General features: G+C 42.3%; 1 protein-coding gene across 2 annotated transcripts; it reads left to right on the top strand.

The window, feature by feature from the left end:
* The first annotated feature begins 636 nt into the window (after positions 1-636).
* Positions 637-15,955, top strand: GGH (gamma-glutamyl hydrolase). Of its 2 annotated transcripts, XM_035125607.3 has the most exons (9): positions 718-869; positions 3,261-3,375; positions 3,867-3,917; positions 5,102-5,186; positions 5,682-5,820; positions 9,366-9,472; positions 10,070-10,160; positions 10,923-11,060; positions 12,872-15,955. In XM_035125607.3, the coding sequence occupies exons 1-9, from the start codon at positions 755-757 to the stop codon at positions 12,991-12,993; spliced, it is 963 nt and encodes a 320-aa protein (XP_034981498.1). In that variant the 5' UTR covers positions 718-754; the 3' UTR covers positions 12,994-15,955. The 2 variants fall into 2 exon arrangements, with proteins under 2 accessions (XP_088532442.1, XP_034981498.1); XM_088676316.1 differs by lacking the exon at positions 3,261-3,375 and having other exon boundaries at positions 637-869.
* The last annotated feature ends 4,484 nt before the right edge of the window (positions 15,956-20,439 follow it).

Raw genomic sequence — 20,439 nt, 5'->3', positions numbered from 1 at the left:
CAAGGAGCTATTTCTAAATACTGTATGAACACCCAAATGGTGATTATTAAAATTCATCATTCGTTATAAGTGTGCTACACTATTTATGACACAAAGGTCAGTTTGCTAGGCTGTAGTACTAAGCCAAATAAATATCAAGGAAGTTTGTTGGGCAGAACTGCCCTTTATTCCTACGTGATTGTCTTACTGGCTGCCTAGAAACCTCCCCGGATATCGTCATTTGCATGCTGCCTTTCCATAGTTAAAAAGCATGCTCAAGGCGCCTTACTACATGGCATTATTTACATAATTACCAAAATACACTCATCATAATTTTAAACCGTATCAAAGCGCCCACAACGAAATTAAGCAATCCCCACACAAGTTTTAACGAAATCTATAAAGAGTAGTACATGTATAATATAACGAACAGCAAGATCGACATAAACAAAACAAAATAAACTCCAACAACCCCACCCGGCCTAAATCTCCCGCGCGCACCGATTCCCACGCAGGCATTTCCAGCAGCTTTTCCTCCTCCGCCTCTTTTTGCGTTGCCGGCAAAGAAGGAACGAGGAAGAAAAGGCGCAGCGGCGAAGAAGCGCGCCTTCCCGGAATGCCGCGGCTGCTCGAGGACTACATTTCCCAGAATGCCGCGGCCGCCCGGCCGAGATGCGCCCTGATTGGACGGCGTTGCAAAGCCGCTCGGCGCCGGCAGAAGCGCGCGCCATAAGACGCGGAGCCTGGCTCGGGTCGCCGAACGCTGCGGGCGGCCATGGCGAGCTGGGTGGGACTCGGGCGCGCGCTGGGGGCCTGCTGCCTCCTGGGCCTCTTCTGCGGCGCCGCGCTGCCCTTCTCGCTGCGGGGCGCGAACCAGAGACCCATCATCGGTGAGTCGCCGCGCGCTGCGCCTGTAACGGGGGATCCCCGGGATTCTCCAAAGAGCCAGAGAAAGAGTCCTGTTGCCAAGGAACGTGGAGGGGGGGGAGAGAGAGAGAGAGAGAGAGAGAGAGAGAGAGAGAGAGAGAGAGAGAGAGAGAGAGAGAGAGAGAGAGAGAGAGGAAATAAAAGAAATGCAAAAAGTCTCTCTTCCCTCCTTTAGCTCGGTGGGTCGGGCAAAGTTTAAATCGTAGAATTGAAGAGTTGGAAGGGACCAACTAAAGCATGAATGACAGATGACCACCCAACTTCTGCTTTAAAAAAATAATAATATTAAGCTTGCACTGGGATCACCCAAGGGGATTATTTGCGACACCAGGTGGCTCTTTCGCACTTGATTCTTATCACCCCAGTTGTTTCAGATGAAGTCTTCCGTGAATCCCTGCTCTTAAATGCAGTGCTACTTTCCAAGCAAATGACCTAGGCTTGAGTAGGAAGATCCGCAAGGTGCCTCCTTGTCATACCGTAGTTGGTTCGAGATCTACCGTATCAGTATTCACCTGTCACTGGCGAGACGGTGCAACTGGTAGATTAAAACAAGCAAGCAAACATGGCATCTTTCAAGTGTCTGGGGCAACTGAAGCTTCTGGAATACTTGTTTTCCCCTTGCCATTTTCAGCGTCTTCATTTCAAGGGATACAAGAATTCATGTGTATCCGTGGTTGACAACCTGTTCCTATAGGTATGTTTACTTGGAAGTAAACCACCCCAGTGAATTAATTAGATTGATGTAATAATGATTTTAGCCTATCTGTGCAAGTAGTGAAAGACAACACATTCACCCAGACATCACCTGTTATTGGGGGAAATGTACCTCTGTAGAAATCTTGAAACAACACTAAGAATGCCATTTCTGAAAGAGGCTAACTGTCTTTCACTGACCTTTCCCAATTGGCTGTCCTCCAGATGTTTTGGACTAAGCAAAGTGTGTGCTGAAAACTCACCTTTTAGCGACTTTTATTTATTTTGATTTGTGTTGGGTTGTTGGCAGAGGGTATATAGCAGATCTATGGAAGATTTGCAGTAAGTAGATTGGTAAGGATTTCTGACTCCTCAGTTGTTTTACAATAGGAACAGATTGACTTTTGCTGAAAAGTAGGAAGCTAATCAGGGGGAGTTCTGGTACTTAGAACAAATTCCTGGGCTTAGAATGTTACTGGAGGCACCCTGAGCACTCATTCAAAGTCTTCTGTGCCTGACTTTAGGCGCAGATCTGCTCTGTCGTATATCTAGGGATTCTAGCAAAAAGCAAAGTAGATCTAACAAACTTAGTCTTCCCATTCCTGTTCTATACTCCCTGATGGGAACTATGTCAGTAACAGTAATTTTTGGAGTGTGTGTGACTAGCCATAAATTTATAAAGTTCTTCTTTCTAAGCTTTCTGTAAAACACACACACACCTTCTCCTCCTCCTCCTCATTTTGTTGTTGGATTCCAAAAGAAGAAGTGCTTGTTCAACACCAAGTTGATGAGCTGGCAACCTTGAATGCCTCAAACCCACCCCAAATTGTGGTGCAATGGGTCTTGTGACAGCATTGCATAACTTACCTGTATCATCTTTGTATTATGTTCTGCTATGCCTGGGTTGTGAACTTTTGGAAAGCTGGTTCTAAACTCCTTTAAAAAAACAACAACATATTTTTGATATAGAGAGTGTGATGCTTGCTGGAGCTTGTCTGTGTGTGTCAAATTGTGAAGCACTCAAGGGGTCAAAAGTACTGTATTGTATTTCTACAAGTCAGTTTTAAAAGGATAATGTAGGTACTTTAACATATGGTATGGAAAATTTGCTTTCATGATGATATGTCAGGCCTTTGACTTTTAGGCTATTCCATATTTCATATAGAAAGTATTTAAGCGTAGCATGAAATCCATTTGTAGACAGTCATGTCTGATGATCACAGATTTTCAGTGTACTTCCTCAAACACGTAGTGAGACATACATGCAACTTTCATATATGTAATTTATTTATATCATATAATTTCTATACTGTTTGCTTGTAAAAAACAAAAACAACCCCCCAAAGGAGTTTACAAAAGCAATCTACTCCTGCTTTCACTTTGCTTTCACATAAATGCTTTCTGAGTACAAAATGAGCAACATGCAAACCAGTCTTAAATATAGTTGTGTTTAACACCATCTGAACAAGTGATTGCCCTGCTGTTGCTGCTGCTGGATTGTGATTGTGATGTTATATTGGACACCATGTTCTTTCTTGGATTCAAATATAGATAATATTACATTAATCACCATACCCCACCTACTGCTAGTTTATCAGCGGCATCTCAGTTTTTTCTGTGACCTCGCTGATGCCTAACTTTTTTACTCTGGATCTTTCTAGGAATATTAGCACAGGAAACTGACTTTAAAAGTTTCCAAAAATTTGGAAGTTCTTACATTGGGGCTTCATATGTGAAGTTTATTGAATCTGCTGGAGCCCGGGTAGTACCAATCAGGTAAGCTTGTGTGAATAATGTGCTCACATTCTGCAGTGCAAAGTAGAATTTTTCTCAGGACGATATTGGCCAGTCTTTAGGGTAGAAGCAGATTAGCACTCTTCAGTATGGGTGTATTTGTGAAGCAATTGCACTGCAGCGGTGCGAGAGTTAGACCAGGACTGGGAAGACCCAGGTTCAAAATTCTGCTTAGCCATGAAGTTCACCGGGTGACCAGCCACAACCTGTCACCTTAACCTGCTTTGCAAAGTCGTTGTGAAGATTAGGGGAAATGTGCATGCTGCCTTGAGGTGCTTAGAGGACATAGATGTGACTGATTAATGTGACTTTCCAGGAAGTCTGAACTATGAACTGACTTAACATGAATTTCAATTGTAGCACAGAAAATTGGCGTTAACCTTTTAGTTACTGTGCTAAAAAACTGTTCTAAACTGATGCAGGGAAGCTATACACTTCTAATGCAACTTTTCGTTTCATTTTAATTTCTCCAGACTGAATCGTTCAGATGAAGAATATGATAAGATTTTCAATTCTGTCAATGGGTAAGCATCCTAATGAACATCTGTTTTGTTGCTATTGGTAGTAAAAGTGTAGAGCAGTGAAGTGGAAGGAGTATTAGGCAACTGAGACGATATCAGAGACTCGGGTTCCAATTTCTATCAGGCCTTGAATCTCATTGGGTGTCTGTTGCTCAGCAGTTTACCTTGAAAGGCTGTTGGGAAGATGATAAGGTTTGTAAAGTACATTGCAATATACAAAGTGTTACAGAAGTTAATAGAACCTCGGGTTGCAGACATAATCCATGACAGAGGCACGTCCGCAACCCGCAGCATTCGCAAGCTGAAGCGCTGTGCATGTGCGAGGTGCGATTTAGCACTTCTGCGCATGCGCGAGCGGCGAAACCTGGAAGTAACCCGTTCTGCTACTTCCGGGTTTCCCGTGGTCTGCAAACCGAAAACACATAACCTGAAGCAGGCATAACATGAGGTATGGCTGCAATGAAAAAGATGTCACAATAATAGTGTACTGTAATGGTGGCTTTTCATTTGATTTGCTCTGCTTGTTGATAATTCTGTGTACAGTATTCTATAACCTGAGCATGCAGTTCTGAGCATTTCCTAGCAGAAATGTGGGGCTGTCAGTACCAGAATAAGAGACCAGCTGAAATGAAAACAAACAGAACAAATCTTTAGTGTGGCAGGCAAAGCAGATACATTTAACATTGGTTTCTTGTCAAAAGGCATATTAAACAGAATCCTGGGAGATATTTCCTGTAATTAAAAGTGCATATTTGCCTATATATTCCACACAAATTTATTTGAGCTGATTTGGCTTTCACAGCTGCTAGCCACTTGATTTTTATTTTTTTATTTACACAATTTCCAACCCACCTTTCATCATCAGTGATCTCATGACAGGTAACAACCATTTGAAAAACAAATGTGGTTATGGGAAAATGCTCATGCAATAATGGAATTGGCATCAGGTACCACTTTGAAATTGAGGTTTTGATTTCCGACTACTATCTTCCTGCTCTTCCCACCATGTTCCACGATGACTGTTTAAACAACCCTTGCTTATAGTACTTGAATATGTCACCTTTTTCTTTAAAGATTGTATTGCAGATCCTTCCGTGATTACAATCCAGGTTTATTCATGTTACCTTTGTGTGACCAATCGTCAGTTCATTGCTGCTGACGAAAGTGTTGTCATTTTGTTGGCTTAGGATTCTCTATCCCGGAGGCGGTGTTAGCCTTGAGACTTCTGAATTTGCCAGAGTTGCAAAGATATTCTACAATAAAGCACTAGAGGTAAATATTTGAGCATGCCAATATTTCTGCATTGGGACGCTGGCAGTGTTGAGGAATGACAATTGTTGGTGCCTCTTATTTCCACACCTTTTTAGCTGGCATGTGGGCAGTCATACAACTCTGCCTTATCTTTATGTGCATGATTTTGGGATGTAAGATGCAAATAGAATCATAAAGTTGGAAGGGACCTCAAGGATCATCTAGTCCAACCCCTGGCAATGCAGGAATCTTTTGCCCAACATGGGCTTGAACCCACAACCTTGAGATTAAGAGCCTCATGCTCTACCAACTGAGTTGCCCCAGCCTCTCCGATATATAAAGTGGATCTATCCTGGTGATGTATATAGGGAGTCCCCAACCCCTTTGAGGCCTGGGGACACATTAGGAAATCTTAGAAACTTTCCTGCTATCTTCCTAGGTAGTTAAATAATGGGGAATATAAGTGTCTAGGATCTGTAGCTATTGATTCATTCCCCCCCTTCTTGTTGTTTCCAGGCTAATGATAGAGGGGACTATTTTCCTGTATGGGGGACATGCCTGGGACACCAGCTGCTTAGCGTTCTCACTTGCGGGGAAGATCTGCTCACCTGGACTAATACGGATGGCCTTGCATTGCCGCTGAACTTTACTCCAGGTAAAAACTCTGAGTTTCAGTTCACAGAAGACTTAAGACTGTGGGGGTCGGTGATAATAAATTCTGTGAGTCAAAGTGAAATAATGACCATGAGAATGCACTGAGCTCTGAGGTCCTGGAGATGTTTAGTCTTCTATCTCATAAGTTTGAGAGGCCTGATACTGTGCTGCGCTGGGGATCAGTAGCAGAATACAGGGTCTGGTGCAAGAGTCCCTTCTTTGGTATTGTAGTCTGGCTCCATGAACTCTGCTGGAGCAGACTGTTGCTGTTGGTTTGGCTGTGCTGTATAATGAGTTTTAGGGGACTTTAAGAAAAGGACGGGAAAAGGGTCGGGAACTTGTGGCCTTCTGGATGTTGCTGAACTACAGCTCCCATAATATCTGGCTGTTAGACATGCTGTCTGGGGCTGGTGGGAGTTTGACAACACTTGAGAGGCCACAAGTTCTCCACTGCTGGAGATGGAGCCACTGATGGCCCAAACAGCAGAGAAATGGCTCTGTCTCCGTAGAGCTAATGATGACCCTTGCTAGCTGTTTAGAGCAGCAGTCAAAATTTAGGGTTTCATAATGTGTGCAATGCTGTTACTTCTTGAGTCTATGTTTTAAAATTACAGTGAACTGGGAGGGAGGGCTCTTTATCCGGAATGCTACAGGTCACACCTGTATCTAGTTATAAGCAAAATGTCCAAATATTAGGGGGAAAATGATTTAAACACTGCAGTCTTTTTCATTTTTAATTTTCTCATGGCAGCACCGCTTTTGTTAGCACTGTTACATAGTGGGTGGATCGTCTTCCTTCAAAGCAGGAAGTCAGCAATCATTATGCAAAGCCGGAAATTAGCAGGCAGTGAGGGTTTTTCCAGAACGGTATTGGTATGGTTAAACCCATAGCTCCTACACGTTGACCACAAAAAGAACGCCCTTAAACTCTTGCATTTTAAGGAAGGAATATTGCTTTTTTCTAACCTTCAGATTGCAACTTCTTTCCTTTTTTTTGCTGAAAAGTGGTGCTTCTATTAGAGTTCTGATTATTGCAAAGCGCAAGAGGGTGCAAGTGTTGTGGACAGTGCCTGTAATGCTGTCAGTGATTAGAGGAATGATTATGAATTTCTGAAAAGCCTTATTGTTTTTAATTGCCTTAAGAAAACAACATTTAGATGCTGAGCATTCCCCACCATTTTTCAGCCTGTGTTTATTTGAATGTCAACAATATCTAAGGCAACACAATGACCATAAACAATATACAATATGAAAATTTTTATGGAATATCTTCAAAACATCAAAAGAAATAAACTGAAATCTTTGAAAGTCTCTGTAACACATCTTTTTTCCGAATAGATATAAATGAAAATGACAAATGCTAAGGAACAGTGCTCATGTAATTATGTAGTCACTGCTACTTAATGTGTTAATGAAGCAATTCTATATCCTTCCACTGCACTGGTGAAGAATTCTACGAAACAGTAGCCATTATCCGGAATCACTGTTCAGTGTTGCAATGTTGGACATCATATTTCCTGATTACACAAAGCTTCATAGCTTGTTTTCCACCGGACAAAGTCTGGCGCTGTGCTTCATTTAAAGACTTTCAGGCTTACAGAAACTTTCAAAGATTTCAGTTTATTTCTTTTGATGTTTTGAAGACATTCCATAAAATTTTCCCCTATTGTATATTGTTTATGGTCATCGTGTTGCCTTAGATATTGTTGACGTACTTTTTGCAACACAGGGGTTTGTGTGTTTATTTGAAGCCTGAGTGGTTATTCTCCTCTGTCCTGGAGCCCAGTACGATACCCCTTCCTGCCCCTGCTACTAAAAACAAACAAACACAGTTCTTTCCTTGCAGCAATGCAGCATGGTTAACCCACCTCCATTAATTGCAAATGGGATACAGTATGGCTGATGCTGGATTGCAGTAATGTGTTAATAAGGAAATGGCTACTGGCCCTGATGACTATATGCTGTGCCACCTCCAGGTTTGGAGGTAGCGTGCCTCTGAATTCCTGTTCCTGGAGAACAATAGCGGGAGGGCTGTTGCCATCAGTGCCCTACTTGTGGGATTCCCAGAAGCATCTGATTGGCCAATGCAGGAAAACACGCTGGGCTGATGTTCTTATATAAGCGTCTGTGTCACCGAAAGGTCCTAAGCCAAATCCTGGTGTGGCTCTTCTTCCAGCAATTAATAGGTGGTTTGTCATCTTGTTGAGTTAATCCTGAATCTATGCGTCATAATACATTCCAATAAAGTGAATATGACTCAGAGGACACTTCTGAATACAGTATTGAAAACCGGAGCATTTCCTTCCGGGTTTTCGGCGTTCGGGAGCTGCAATGTTCCAAAACAGAGGCGTTCGGGATCCGAGGTTTGACTGTTATGAGCTTGTTGCTGCAACAACAGCCAATTAATTGTGGCGTTATCTTGACTACCAAGATGGAGTTAGCAAAGTTTCTTGAACAATTCACCTTTGGTTCAACACGATGCTAACAGAGGTTTTTTTTTCATGAAGTTTGTTTTATGATTTACACTTTGATAAAGGGTTCTATATAGTGGGGAGGGAGAGTTGAAAATAATGTCAAAATATTTCACATTTGGCAACCAATTTACCACTTTGGTTCCAGATAATACATGGGTAGATAAGTATAAAAAGCCCGGGACACAATTTTTCATGGCCCTCCAGCGGCTATGGTAGCTCATTTAACAAAAGCAATGTATTTTGCATTAAATCTGGACGTTTACTCGATACTGACCAAACTAAGCCTCCTAAAGCAAAATATGTCGTGGAAAAATTTCTCCGTATTGATCCAGAGTAGATTCCAATTTATAGTCAGCAGAGTAAAAACTTAAACACGTTGCAGGATTCCTAAAAAATAGACCGGAGGCAATCCAGCAGAGCTTTACTGCTACTGAAGGCAAATGAGCATAATGGTCACAAATCCAATACAACCAGGATTGGCACTGTCCATAAGAAATCCAGTTGGAGCAGACTTAACTTAAATTTACAGTAACTCGTAATAAGTCTAAACCTTAACACTATATACAGAGCAACACACCAGAAGGAAAAGAGAAAGAAAGGGAAAAGCAAAACCCACGCTTCCTTCTGGCCTTACTTTTATAGTCAACATGACATTGACAGAAGAGATAACAGAACCAGTTTAAGCCAGCAGTACTCGGCGTCTCTGAAGGAACATCAGGAACCTTCTTCTTGTTTCTTTCACACAGAGAAGCTTCCAGGACCCTCTTGAATTAAGTAGAATAGGAAAGATCTCTACAAATCAGATTGATACTTTCTGCACTAAGAAATGCAGACTGACAAAATAAACACCAGTATCATAGGACCATAGAATTGTAAAGTTGGAAGGTACCCCAAAGGACATCTAGACCAACCACCAATGTGGTATCTGCTGTTGACTGGTGTGTGTGTGTGATCTGACATCAGTTCAGCTTTTCTAAGCACTACCTGAGCAGATCAGGCAGGCTTTAAACAAGTGGGCACGCTGCAGGTAGTAATGTTAACTCTTCTTGCCTTTTTTTTTTTTTGGTATAAGATGGCAAAAACAGCGGAATATTCCAGAATTTTCCTGCTGATTTGTTACAAATGATGGCTTCTGAACCCTTGACATCAAACTTCCACTTCTGGAGCCTTTCCGTGCAGGTACTTTTAAAGATTGCATGTAAAGCATTAATTTAAAATAGGGGTCAGCAAACTTTTTCAGCAGGGGGCCGGTCCACTGTCCCTCAGACCTTGTGGGGGGGGCGGACTATATTTTGGGGGAGAAATGAATGAATTCCTATGGCCCACAAATAACCCAGAGATGCATTTTAAATGAAAGGACACATTCTACTCATGTAAAAACACGCTGATTCCCGGACCGTCCGTGGGCCGGATTTAGAAGGCGATAGGGCCGGATCCGGCCCCTGGGCCTTAATTTTGCCTACCCATGATTTAAAATATATCAAACTGCCTTCTACAACTATGACCTCACGAAGCAACATGCAAAGGTTTGATAGATAAGGTGTAAATAATAGCAGCAGGACAGATGCAAATGATGACAATGTGTTTTGCTGAGTGAAACCTGTGATTCTCACTTCAAAGTAAACGCACTGATGCATCTGGATTTTTTTTCTTAAAAAAGAATAGCAGCAGGACAGATGGACATGTTAATAGGAGAAGGATTAGTAGAAGAGTAAAAGTGCCCCATCTAAAAGAATATTTTGGAATAATAATAATAATAAACCCTTTCTCTTACAGAATTTTACAAATAATGAAAAGTTGCGCAACTTCTATAAGATCTTGACAACTAATGTTCATAACAACGTGGACTTCATATCTACCATGGAAGGTAATGTAAATCAGATGTGCAGAAGCCTTTTCTGCTGAGGGCAGCATTCCTGGGGCTGCATGCTGATGGTGGGCAGGGCTGGTGCTGGCAGTGAGTAGGGCTACCTTTCTCCTCCCTCCTAGCCCAATAATAATAATAATAATAATAATAATAATAATAATAATAATAATTTATTATTTATACCCTGCCCATCTGGCTGGGTTTCCCCAACCACTCTGGGCGACTTCCAACAGAAATATTAAAATACAATAATTTATTAAACATTAAAAGCTTCCCAGTGGGTTGCTGGGGTGTGTCTATGTATGTGACATGTTAGTCTTGCCAGAGATCTGAACCGTCGGCTTACAGACTAGAGGACTTTCCTTCTCCTCCTCCTTTCATTGCTCCATCAGTTCTACCCTTCTCTCCCTCTGGGCCTGAATATTGCCTCTGCCACACCGAACTCACTGGGTGGCTAGCCATTCTGTCTCAGTGCCTCCACCTGGAAAATGGAGGTAATAGCCCTGACCTACCTTGGAGCTTGTAAGGTTGTTGGTTGGCATCCATCTGTCTTGGGAAGCATGCAAGGATAATGTCCGCAAAGTGTTTTGGACACATCCCAAGCTCTATATACAGATGCTTGTTATTAATGGTAATATTTTGTGTGAAATTCCTTTGTTGGAAAATCTTGGTTAGAACTATAAATCCGGCATCCAAACTTTTAAAGAGAAACTTCTTGTCTTATGTGCGTGAGTTGATGGAAACCAATTGGTTATTTTCTAGCTCACAGATACCCTGTGTACGGCGTCCAGTGGCATCCAGAGAAAAACCCATATGAATGGAAGAACTCGACAGGCATTCCACATTCCCAGGCAGCTGTAAAAGTCACATACTACATAGCTGACTTCTTAGTCAGCGAAGGTATTAAAAGTTTGTAGATGGCAGTTGTGAAATTTCACCTGAAAGGAGAAAAGCTTGTATGTTAAGTGGCACCTTTTTCTTACAGCTAAACTGTGGAAATATAAATGGCAATAGTTAGTGGCAGTGCAACCACATATTCAGATTAAAGAAAAGTTAGACAAAACAGTGCCAGCTTTTATCCACACAATGCTGAGGGCAATATCCCATGAAGTCCTGTTCTCCACTTGCTTGCTGGACTTCCCTCTCCCTGGTCAGGGGAACCCCAGCTCAGCTTAGGCAGAGTGGGGAGGGTTGAGAAAGTGAGCAGGTAAGTTCTGTTGCACAGACAGGTGTCCTTGCACCAACAGAACTTCACTGAATGCAGTCCTTAATGTTTTGATCTTAACCAGGCATCCCCAAACTTTGGCCCTCCAGATGTTTTGGACTACAATTCCCATCATCCCTGGCCACTGGTCCTGTTAGCTAGGGATCATGGGAGTTGTAGGCCAAAACATCTGGAGGGCCGCAGTTTGGGGATGCCTGATCTTAACCATTGAGCAGAGAGACCTAGTCAAAGGAACTGTAGAATTTTTGAGATTAGTAGTAAAGTAAGGCAGGCATCTTCTAGAGTTGTCTTGCTCTTGACGTGCTGGTTTTAGAATAACATCCCCAGAAAAGCTTGCTTGGTGCCATCCTTACCATCTCTTTCTTTTAATTACCCAGGCCTTTTTAAACAACTTGAATGTTTACAGTGCCTCTTAGTCTTTATGATTTGTGTTTTCCTGTATATAGGCCAGAAAAAGAACAAAAAATGAATGCTGCTTTCATTGTTTTTGTTCTTTTTCTGGCCAACTTTGTGAGCTACCCACAGAACATAAGTTAATAGGGTGGCCGTTCAAGTTAATAAATGCCAAAAAATTGGTCTGGATGGCTGGTTATTGGAAGTTGCAGTACTCAAACTGCTTGTGGCATCCCAATATTATTGGTGTCAAGAGGACTACACTGGCATAGGGCTACCATAGATCTAGGATGTCTGGACATATCCGGGATTTGTCTGTTGAAGAGAGTGTCAGGGTGGAATTTCTGAAAATTGGTAAAAGTGTCTGGGGACATATGGCAGCCCTACCCTAGAGTAGTCCTCTTGACACAAATGATATTGGAATATTTTTTTGGCAAAGCTCAACTATTGTCTTGTGGCTGCCTAACATCTTGCTCTAGACTAATTTTTTAAGGTTGATTTCAGCAGAACATACATCCTATGTGCACTTGTGTAGCAGAATGTTCATTTTTGAAGGGAAAAAAGGTAAAGGGCCCCTGACAATTAAGTCCAGTCGCAAACGACTCTGGGGTTGCGATGCTCATCTCGCTTTAGCGGCCAAGGGAGCCGGCGTTTGTCCGCAGAGAGTTTTTCTGGGTCATGTGGCCGGCATGACTAAACGCAATTTACCTCCCTGCCAGAGCGGTACCTGTTTATCTACTTTCACTTTGACGTGCTTTCGAACTGCTAGGTTGGCAGGAACTGGGACCGAGCAATGGGAGCTCACCCCGTTGCGGGGATTCAAACCGCCGACCTTCCGATTGGCAAGCCCTAGGCTCAGTGGTTTACACCACAGTGCCACCCGTGTCCCTTTAAGAAAAGTATTAGCGACTAAAAGTGGGAGGGGGGTTTGTCTTCTAGGAGAGGCTGGCACTTCCCGCAAGTGCCTCTGAGGAGACCATTAATTCCCTGTGTGACCCCGAGTCTTGCATTTAGTCTAGCATTGTTAAAATGCATTTGACAAAATTTGTTCTTTTACAATTGATAACATGGGTATTTCTCCAATGTTTTGCAGCCCGGAAGAGCAACCATCGTTTTCCCAACAAAAGTGAGGAGACCAATGCACTGATCTATAATTTTAACCCCGTTTTCACGGGGCCATTTTCCTCCTTTGATCAAGCTTATTTCTTTGATTAAATTTCCAGCCAGAGATAGGGGAGAGACGGTCTTAGAAATGATGTAGCTGAGGCATCTTTCAGGATTAAACTACGTAACGCATTGAATTATGAAGAGCCAAGGTGACAAGACTGTTTACAGCTCCTTCTGAATTATTTTTTCCAGTCCTCTGTCGAATTGCACTTTTTTTTGTTCTGCTGTGGAACAATCAGCCGACAAGAACCCCTTTGAAAACCTCATTGAAGTCCATGTGTCTCAAATTTGTAATTCAGTGTGAGGACAACAGTTTCAACCCCTACACAAGTTTTGTGCAACTTATTAGGACTCTATCCCCCCTCTCAGACACCATGAAACTCCAGGCCCTCTTCCTCACCATATGTACGGCATTGCTGCGTGGTAAATGCTCTAAGCTTGTTTGCAGACAGGTCTTGTAATTGTAACTGCTAGCACTTTTTAATCCACATGACGGAGAAATGTTACGTCCTCTTTTCGTGCACCAGTGTGAATTTTAAAACCTTATTTATTGGAAAATATTGAAGATGCCAGTCTTCATGTGACTTGAAGCAAATGAATGTTTATCTATGATCAGAGAATTATTTCTGTTCATATTAAACTGTATTATTACTGGTTTGATATAAACATGTGCAGCTAATCAACCTTTTGATAAAGGACAGGATTCCCCTTGAAAGTACATAAAGGATTCCTTTTTTGTCTTTCCTTTTCTCCCGGCTCCCCAAATTCAGCATAGACTAATCTCCTGTGGTCTCTTCCTTAACTTTCTCTTTGTGTTTTAAATCATGCTGCTTTTCCAGGTCTGGATCAGACACACTCACCCACGCCAGGGATCAAGATACCTCCTCTCCCATTTCCCTTCTTAAGGTCTGCTTGAGGAAACAATCTGAATGTTCCCTGAACGTTATCTTTTTTTAAAAAACCAAATGTTTTATTTCATGTTCTTCCTTCAGAGAACTTGAGCCTTTGAGCCTTGGGGTTCCCACTGAACAGGTCCCTGCCACATTCATTTAAAGGATTTTTATACAGCCTTTGATGTAGCATTCCAAGCTAGTGTATGACAAAAAGTAACAACAACTTAATACATTAAAACAGCAATAAAAAAACTACAGGACAATAAAAAATACAGCAGCAATTCAGAACAAATTGAAACCAGAACCCCACCCTCTGGGATTAAATTTCAGTAAAAGTTTAAATTTAAAATGCCTCACAATTCCTCTGCACACTGGGACATAGTGTCACCATTGCTGTAGAGGCCCTTTACACCAGGCCTTGTTGGTATTATTATGCCTGCCCTTCTATGCTCCACTTCTACCCAACTGCCTTCTGTACAAATTTGGTCCTGTGCTGCCTCTCCAACCTTAATGTGATGGGATCTATGTCAGTTCTGTGTAGTCTAGGCGCTGGTGCTAAGTACAACTGCCTAAGTTAATAAAATAAAATTCCTTCCAGTAGCACCTTTGTTGTTTAGTCGTGTCCGACTCTTCGTGACCCCATGGACCAGAGCACGCCAGGCACCCCTGTCTTCTACTGCCTCCTGCAGTTTGGTCAGACTCATGTTGGTAGCTTCGAGAACACTGTCCAGCCATCTCGTCCTCTGTCGTCCCCTTCTCCTTGTGCCCTCCATCTTTCCCAACATCAGGGTCTTTTTCCAGGGAGTCTTCTCATGAGGTGGCCAAAGTATTGGAGCCCCAGTTTCAGGATCTGTCCTTCCAGCGAGCACTCAGGACTGATTTCCTTCAGAATGGATAGGTTTGATCTTCTTGCAGTCCACTTCTTCAGATATCTGAAGTGTGCATGCACATGAAAGCTCACACCAATGACAAATTTAGTTGGTCTCTAAGGTGCTACTGGAAGGATTTTTTTTAATTTTGTTTCAACTACGTCAGACCAACACGGCTACCTACCTGTAACTGCCTAAATTAATGTAATCCTGCATATGTCTACTCAAAAGCTAGCACTGTCGAGTTCACCGAGGCCTACTTTCAGCTGAGAACAGCCTTTAATACAATGAGACTAGTTATATTAATACAGTACTTGATCAGATAAAAGGTGGCATCTTCCCCATCAGATTTTTTTTTAAAAAAAATAAACATTGTTTTCATTACAAAAACCTGCAGGTGGTTGGTGCCAGTTTTGAAGTCACATAGGGAATACCTCATCATCTAAGGTCAACACACCTCATATAAGATGGTGACATGTCACATTGAGACCTAAGAGTTTTCTGCAGAGCAGCTGGGTTTGTTCACATAGAATTGCATGCATATTTGAATGACAGATGTCTCTTGCTTGGATGGCAGCTCAGGTGCTATTAGCTGTAATTTTACATTTCAATCGACTGTATATGTATATTAAGCAATGTGATTAAACATTCCAAGGTGACGTTTTTTGAACGGTAATATCACAGATAGGATTTTCATACACCAGAAGCAATTTGCCAGCTTGGAAGCCTGAATTCTTACCTGAAACGCACATGGACTTTCTGCTCCCTGCATCGTCTTGAGCCCCATTTTGCTGAAAAGCCTGATGCAAGCCATTTTGTTCTTGGAGATGGTTGGGCCTCTGCCCGAGATCCAAATGGCCACAAGAGCATGTGTTTCCCACCATAGCCTGTGTGAAGAGAAAGCTCTGTGCTTGAATGAGGCACATTTTTTAGCCTTCACCATAACTGAATGTGGCAGGCGTGGACATACTCCCAACCTTTGGACTTTGGGATGTTCAACCAGAAGTGAATTCCAGATGAGACTTTACCAGTCATAGGACTATTTATTTCTCTCTTTGATTATGTTTTATCCTTGCACTTTTCCTATACCTGTTTGCCTTTAGATTGTTTAAATGATAATATACACATAGGGTGGGCTCAAAATTGAACTTAATGTAAAGTAATAAAAATGAATGTGGATATATTTGTCTTTTTTTTTAAAAAAAAACCTGTTAAATAGTGAGATTAAAACTATCCATTTGAAACCAAGCAAGTGCCCTTCTTACTTCCTATTCAAACCCTTCCTGCTGTTGAATAAAGGCAAATACTACAGACTAAGTAGTGCTTGCTGGTAGTAATTCATATCAAGCATCTTTACCATATGGATAATTTTCACTATGAAAGGGAAGATGGGGAGGGCAGGGGTTGCCAGCTTCCTCTCAAACTTTCAAGAACGGCATTTATCACTGTGCTGAGAGCTACTTATCTTTAGTATCTCTTCTTGGGTAGCAACAGCTCCTCTAACTAGGTCTATATTAGTGGGGAGTTACACTGCTCCCAGAGCTATAACAATGGGTGAGTGAGGTAGAGGGTGGTTATGACTGACTGTTTCAGACAGGAAGTTGCTTCATGCAAGTCCCCTTTAGTCAAGGACCGCCTTGACTCAAGACACAGGCAGAGTCTCACTTTAGCTTTCTGTCCCCATGTATGTCAATGGAGACAGTACTGCCTCCAACTTCCTTGGGGCAGAATTTAGAAAGGTATCCCTGAAAATGGTGGGGAGAAGCAGCTTCTCCATTGAGAAGTATTGGGGTAACACACTCCTTGGCAAGGGGTGAACTTATCCAGCAGGCATTTTTGGAGGGGCAGATTACCCCCCCCCCTCCATGGAAGTCAGAGGAGACAGCACTTTGACATCAGCAGACTTCCATAGAGAGAAAATAAAGGCTTTGAAGAGTTGTGCTCCAGGCCCCTTTGGGAAAGGTTTGCTTTTCCTTGGACTGAGAACGGACTACCTCCAAGGAAGCGCAAACACATCTTGTCTAGGTGCTTGTATGCCAATATTTCATTTACTTCCTTAATTGTGCAAATTTCCTATCAAAGATTTGGAGCTTGAAATGCTATGCATTTCTGCAGGCCAGAGGTAAAGTATGACCTCAGTTCACATGCATAACAGATTGGTGCAGAACTAGGTCATTGCTAGTTCAGAACAATGTGACTACTAGCACATCTCGGTAGTGGCTCCCGCCCTGTGGAACGCCCTTCCATCGGAGGTCAGGGAGATGAACAACTAACTGACATTTAGAAAACATCTAAAGCAGGCACCCACAAACTGCGGCCCTCCAGATGTTTTGGCCTACAATTCCCATGATCCCTAGCTAACAGGACCAGTGGTCAGGGATGATGGGAATTGTAGTCCAAAACATCTGGAGGGCCGAAGGTTGGGGATGCCTGATCTAAAGGCAGCCCTGTTTAGGGAAGTTTTTAATCTGTGATATTTTAATATATGTTGGTAATTGTTGGAAGCCGCCTAGAGTGGCGGAGGAAACCTAGCCAGATGGGCGGAGTATAAATAAAATAATAATAATAATAATAATAATAATACTAGTTGTGTATGACAATGATTTCCTACTTTTCTGGCCTGAGCTGTTTCAGTGAGCCCATGCACTCCCCCCCCCCCATTGCATCATGATGCGGGGTGATGGTTGTTTTTTTTAATGGAAAAAACCACCCTTGTACTATTTTATGTTTGGCACTAGATGGCTCACATGAGCCATCTTTAAATTCTGATTTTGATGTACAACCAAAACGGCTTCTCTCTCTCTCTCTCTCTCTCTCTCTCTCTCTCTCTCTCTCTCTCTCTCTCTCTGGATTCTAAAACCTTCAGAAAAAGTTTATTATATAATACTACTTCCATTGTTGTGGCTATTGGCAAGCACACTTCTCCATGCTGGAATAATTCAATGAAAGAGTAAAACCACCAGGTGTTAAAACATAATAGTGGAACACACTACACAGCTACAAGTAAGCATCTTTTAACTTTAAGAACTTTAGATTTGGCTACATTATCTTCTAGGTTCTTAATTTCCAAAGTGAGGGATTTGTTCAAAGCATCTGTGTGTTGTGTACTAAATACACTGGGATTTGGTCCCAAATAAAAGTGCATGGGATTGCAGACATTATTTCAGTTGAAGCTGATGGGATTCTGAGGTTCTTAGGATTGGCTGGATTTCAAAAATTATACAAAGAATCAGAAATGCAGCCTTGTAGGTAGAATGCAAACAGAGGTGCATTTCCCAGCTGTACCCCAAAGTCCGTTTAGAAACGGCATCTGTGTGTGTCACTGAGGGTGTGCAGCTTTAGGACAATAACCTTTACAATTGTCAATTGTATTTACTTAATTATCATTGTTCCTTTTACAACACTAATCCTGTTTCACCCAGTTGGCCACCACCCTAAGATGGTATGAGGAAATTGGCTAAGCTTACTAAGACTAGGCAAAACTGTCATGTCACTGTGCCAAAGGTTAAGTGAAACACAGTTCTAAATACAGGGGCAGTAGAGAAATAATAGTGTGAGTTCAGATGATTATATGCATGATGAAAACCCATCAGGGTATAAGCGGGGAAAACTTACAAACATGTTGCAGTGTGATTAAAAGAATAATGCAATCAAAAGCAGAAAGGAACTGATAAAGCAACTAATAATACCTGAAGGAGCGTCTCCACCCCCATCGTTCTGCCCGGACACTGAGGTCCAGCGCCGAGGGTCTTCTGGCAGTTCCCTCGCTACGAGAAGCCAAGTTACAGGGAACCAGACAGAGGGCCTTCTCGGTAGTGGCACCCACCCTGTGGAATGCCCTCCCACCAGAGGTCAAAGAGAACAGCAATTACCAGACCTTTAGAAGGCATCTAAAGGCAGCCCTGTTAAGGGAAGCTTTTAATGTTTGATGGATTTCTGTATTTTAATATCTTGTTGGAAGCCGCCCAGAGTGGCTGGGGAACCCGGCCAGATGGGCGGGGTATAAATAATAAATTATTATTATTATTATTATTATTATTATTATTATTATTATTATTAACGAGAATAAAATCAAGCCCTGTCTTAAGTTGACACAGTTAACCTTGTCATGAATTTAGAGTTTGTGAGTGTTGTTAGAATGCCAGTCTTTAAGACATCTGAAACTGCCTGTTTACCATCTTCAGAGCACATACACCTAATATTGTGCCAATAGTGGGCTCCATTTTGGAACTTTTGAGTCCATTGTTAGTTTTAGAGGACTGAGAAGACAAAGAAAAAGAGATGTGGTGATTTCCATAACTACATTAGTTAAAGGGCAATCATATATATACACTATGTGAACATGAGTTGTGATATTTGCAGAAGGGAGAGTGTCACAAACGCTGCCCTCTCTGCCCCAGTGTATTAAACCCCAGTGAATATCAGAACAGATGAAAACAACCTGAGTGAATGGGCAATTATGTGAACTAATACACATACTCATTTAACTTCTATGACCTTTCCTGTAAAAACAGCAGGACACTATGGACTTGATTAGTAAATGATGGTGCTCTATGTGCCAGTCATTTCTAAGGTTGCAGTCCTAGAGTCCCTTAGAAGAAGACCACAGGGCGCCTCGCATCTCTAACCTTCCCCCACCCGCTTTGAATTGCTCTGTCCAAATGAAACCTCAAAGGCCCTTACTGAAACAATTTAAATTGGATTGCGCAGCACGTCCAAAAGGGAAGCAATTAAAATTTAGGATGTTTCTTCTGCCTAATTAAACATCTGACAAGATGTGCCTAGTGCCACTCCTCTCCAATCTTCATTTTATTTGTTTAATTTTCTTCTGTATGAACACCTCATGTGTATGTCGTAAGCCATCTGTTGCTGCTGCTGACTCATTTGAGGGTGGCTGTGTTACGAGTCTGCAAAGCATTCTCATTTCAATGCACCAAGCATAGACATTTGGTCTCTAGAAGAAGATCCCTTTCTGTTGAAAGGGCATTTCACAAATGATGGCACAGGCAGGTCTGCATTAATCACCAGGTGTGTATTCAACACAGAATGGCAGCTCATCACAGTTCCTTTACGTATTATATATTTCGGAAAGCTGTTCACTATGCATTTGGGCTCTTCTTTAGATGGGGTGGGAAACCTTTCTGGCCTGGTGGGCCAGATCTTTATTTCCCGCCAGCCTGCGGGGCAACTTGGACACTCACCCCTGGCCTAAGTTAGCCTGCAGAGGAAGGATACTCACCAAATCGGACTTAGGCAAAAATCCCCACCCAGATGATGGGTGAGTGTGGGAGGTTTCAATCCTACTTCCTACAAGATTGAGTGCACAAGAGAATTCTCTGTGATGAACTCACACCCAAACCAACAACAAAGCACCTAAAACAGATAACTTGATTATGTTATAGTTATGTGAACCTCAAAGTAGGCAATAAGAACAATCATGAAAAAATTCTGCTTCCAGGTGTCCTGAACCCCTGGCCTACCTGGTCAGTATGTCAAGTCCCCAAGTCCAGGTTCAATCCACATGTCCAAAGCCCAAACTAAAGCACAGTCCCACAAAGATCCTGGAGTATCCAAGCTGAGATCCATCAACATGGGCATCTGAGCAGACACACCATCACAGCTCTGCTTCCTTTTGGTGCTTTGCATGCTGATTGCAACATCTGGGCTCGATGAGGCAGGTGGACCTCAACTGTTCCAAGCCTACACCTGCTGAGGAATCACACACCACCTCC

This window comes from Zootoca vivipara, chromosome 8 (assembly GCF_965207765.1).
Source record: "Zootoca vivipara chromosome 8, rZooViv2.hap1.1, whole genome shotgun sequence".
Taxonomy (NCBI): domain Eukaryota; kingdom Metazoa; phylum Chordata; class Lepidosauria; order Squamata; family Lacertidae; genus Zootoca; species Zootoca vivipara.
This window is presented reverse-complemented; position numbering and strand designations above follow the sequence as displayed.

Coding starts and splice junctions, on each gene's coding strand:
- GGH (XM_035125607.3), top strand. CDS start 755: ATGGCGAGCTGGGTGGGACTCGGGCGCGCGCTGGGGGCCTGCTGCCTC. Junction 5,187..5,681: donor TCTACAATAAAGCACTAGAG/GTAAATATTTGA, acceptor TGTTGTTTCCAG/GCTAATGATAGAGGGGACTA. Junction 5,821..9,365: donor GCCGCTGAACTTTACTCCAG/GTAAAAACTCTG, acceptor TTTTGGTATAAG/ATGGCAAAAACAGCGGAATA.